This window comes from Mandrillus leucophaeus, unplaced genomic scaffold, assembly GCF_000951045.1.
Source record: "Mandrillus leucophaeus isolate KB7577 unplaced genomic scaffold, Mleu.le_1.0 Scaffold139, whole genome shotgun sequence".
Taxonomy (NCBI): Eukaryota; Metazoa; Chordata; class Mammalia; order Primates; family Cercopithecidae; genus Mandrillus; species Mandrillus leucophaeus.
In genome coordinates this window covers 2,367,084-2,368,864 of record NW_012101354.1, presented here as the reverse complement: position 1 = coordinate 2,368,864, position 1,781 = coordinate 2,367,084, and the positions used below count along the sequence as shown (strand labels likewise).

General features: G+C 42.3%; 1 protein-coding gene across 1 annotated transcript in view; it reads left to right on the top strand.

The window, feature by feature from the left end:
• PRPF3 (pre-mRNA processing factor 3) overlaps positions 1-1,333 on the top strand; it is a 34,390-nt gene extending 33,057 nt beyond the window's left edge. Inside the window, exon 15 of the mRNA XM_011973662.1 lies at positions 970-1,333. Coding sequence (XP_011829052.1) covers positions 970-1,116 — 147 coding nt within the window. The 3' untranslated portion in view covers positions 1,117-1,333. The remainder of the gene's footprint in view (positions 1-969) is intronic.
• The last annotated feature ends 448 nt before the right edge of the window (positions 1,334-1,781 follow it).

Genomic DNA, 1,781 nt, shown 5'->3' with positions numbered 1-1,781 from the left:
GCTCACTGCAGCCTTGAACTCCTAGGGACAAGCAATTCTCCAGTCTCAGCTTCTCAAGTATCTGAGACCTCAGGTCCACACCACTGTGCCTGGCTAATTTTTAGAAATGCAGTCTCACTGTGTTGCCTAGGCTTGTCTCGAACTCTTAGCCTTGACTGATCCTCCCATCTCAGCCTCCCAGAGTGCTGGGATTATAGGCATGAGCTACTGCGCCCATATCTTCACATATCTCAGCCCCCTCATCTCTTTTCAATTTTCTTCTATTTATCTCTGAAGAGTACTTACTGAAAAAGTCGCGGCTTCTTAGAGAACCAGTATTAATGTTGTAGGAATTTAGTTTTCAGGAATTGTCTTTCATGTTCAGAAATAAGCCAAGTTCTGCTCCAGCCTCCTTATTGGAGTCTACTCCAGCCTCCTTATTGGAGTCTACTCCCTGAAAGCCTCTTGAGGTAGTGCTTTATGACTGCCATTGCTGCTGGTGCCTTTGGCAAGAATGCCGTTCTACCCAGTACTGTCTTTTTCTGTTGTAATTCTCTGCTGGTACCTGCTCTTCTTCTGTTCCCCACCTGGAGTTGTTCTTTGTTGCTGGGCCCCAAAGCCTTCTGCTTGTATAAATAGTTTTTTGGGCCTTTTTGAAGGCCCAAATTTAGTCCTGAAGGCCTGGTGGGAGATAAGTTTATCTCATTCCACCTTCCATAGTTCTTCCTGACTTGTTGTTCCACCCAGGCACCAGAGCAAAGAATTCCTCATCCTCATTTCAAAAATCTAAAAACCTTATACATATGAATTCATAAAAACTCATACAAATATCCAAGGAAATGGAGGTCACAATTTTTTTTTTTTTTTTTTACCATAAAATCACGTTCAGCTGGGCACATGTCTCACAAATGTTACTAGGTCTTATAAAAGAATATTATATCTGATTTAAATAAGAAATTGAAGTGTTTTTATTACATATCTCTTTCCTAGGGTACAGCCAAAGACCGGAGCTTTGGAGAGATGAAGTTTAAACAGTGTCCTACAGAGAACATGGCTCGTGAGCATTTCAAAAAGCATGGGGCTGAACACTACTGGGACCTTGCGCTGAGTGAATCTGTGTTAGAGTCCACTGATTGAGACTACTGCAAGCCCTTGCCTCTCCCCCCCTTGCCTTTGTCTCTTCAGTCCTCTCACTTATTCTATTTCCCAACCCACTCCCACTTGTTTGTGTGATCTCAGAACTGTGCCAAGCAGACACTGGGACAAAGGGAGAATATCTTGCTCCCCTCCCGAGTCAGCCTGGTGTTGCCCTTTATTCCCCTTATGTGCATATGATTAAAGAGTTATTTTTAAACTTGGTGTGATATTTTTCACACATTCCTAAGTACTAGAGTTTGGGTCTCCAGGTGATCTTTTTTCCAGACTTTTAGCAATTGCTGTAGAAAAAAAATTTTTTGTCATTGACATTTATTTATATATATAAATGGATGAATGGATGGATGGATAGATGGATGTGTATTTTTGAAGTCTAGTGGAAATGTCTGATCTCATCCTGGAGCTAGAATGATAAATACTGTTTTCCTGGAGCAGAATGAAGCAGGGAGATGTGTAAAGTGGTAAGGGAGGGAGGAGGGACAAATGAGTATCCATCCCTTAACTGAGAGAATCACCAGGTCAGACAGATTACCTCAGGACTTGGCTAAGTAGTCTTTCCAGGAAATCAGTTCCTCTAAGGGGTGCATATGTGGGAATGTGTGTTGTGGGTAAAAAGGACACAGGGAGAGTCCAAGGAGGATGCTATG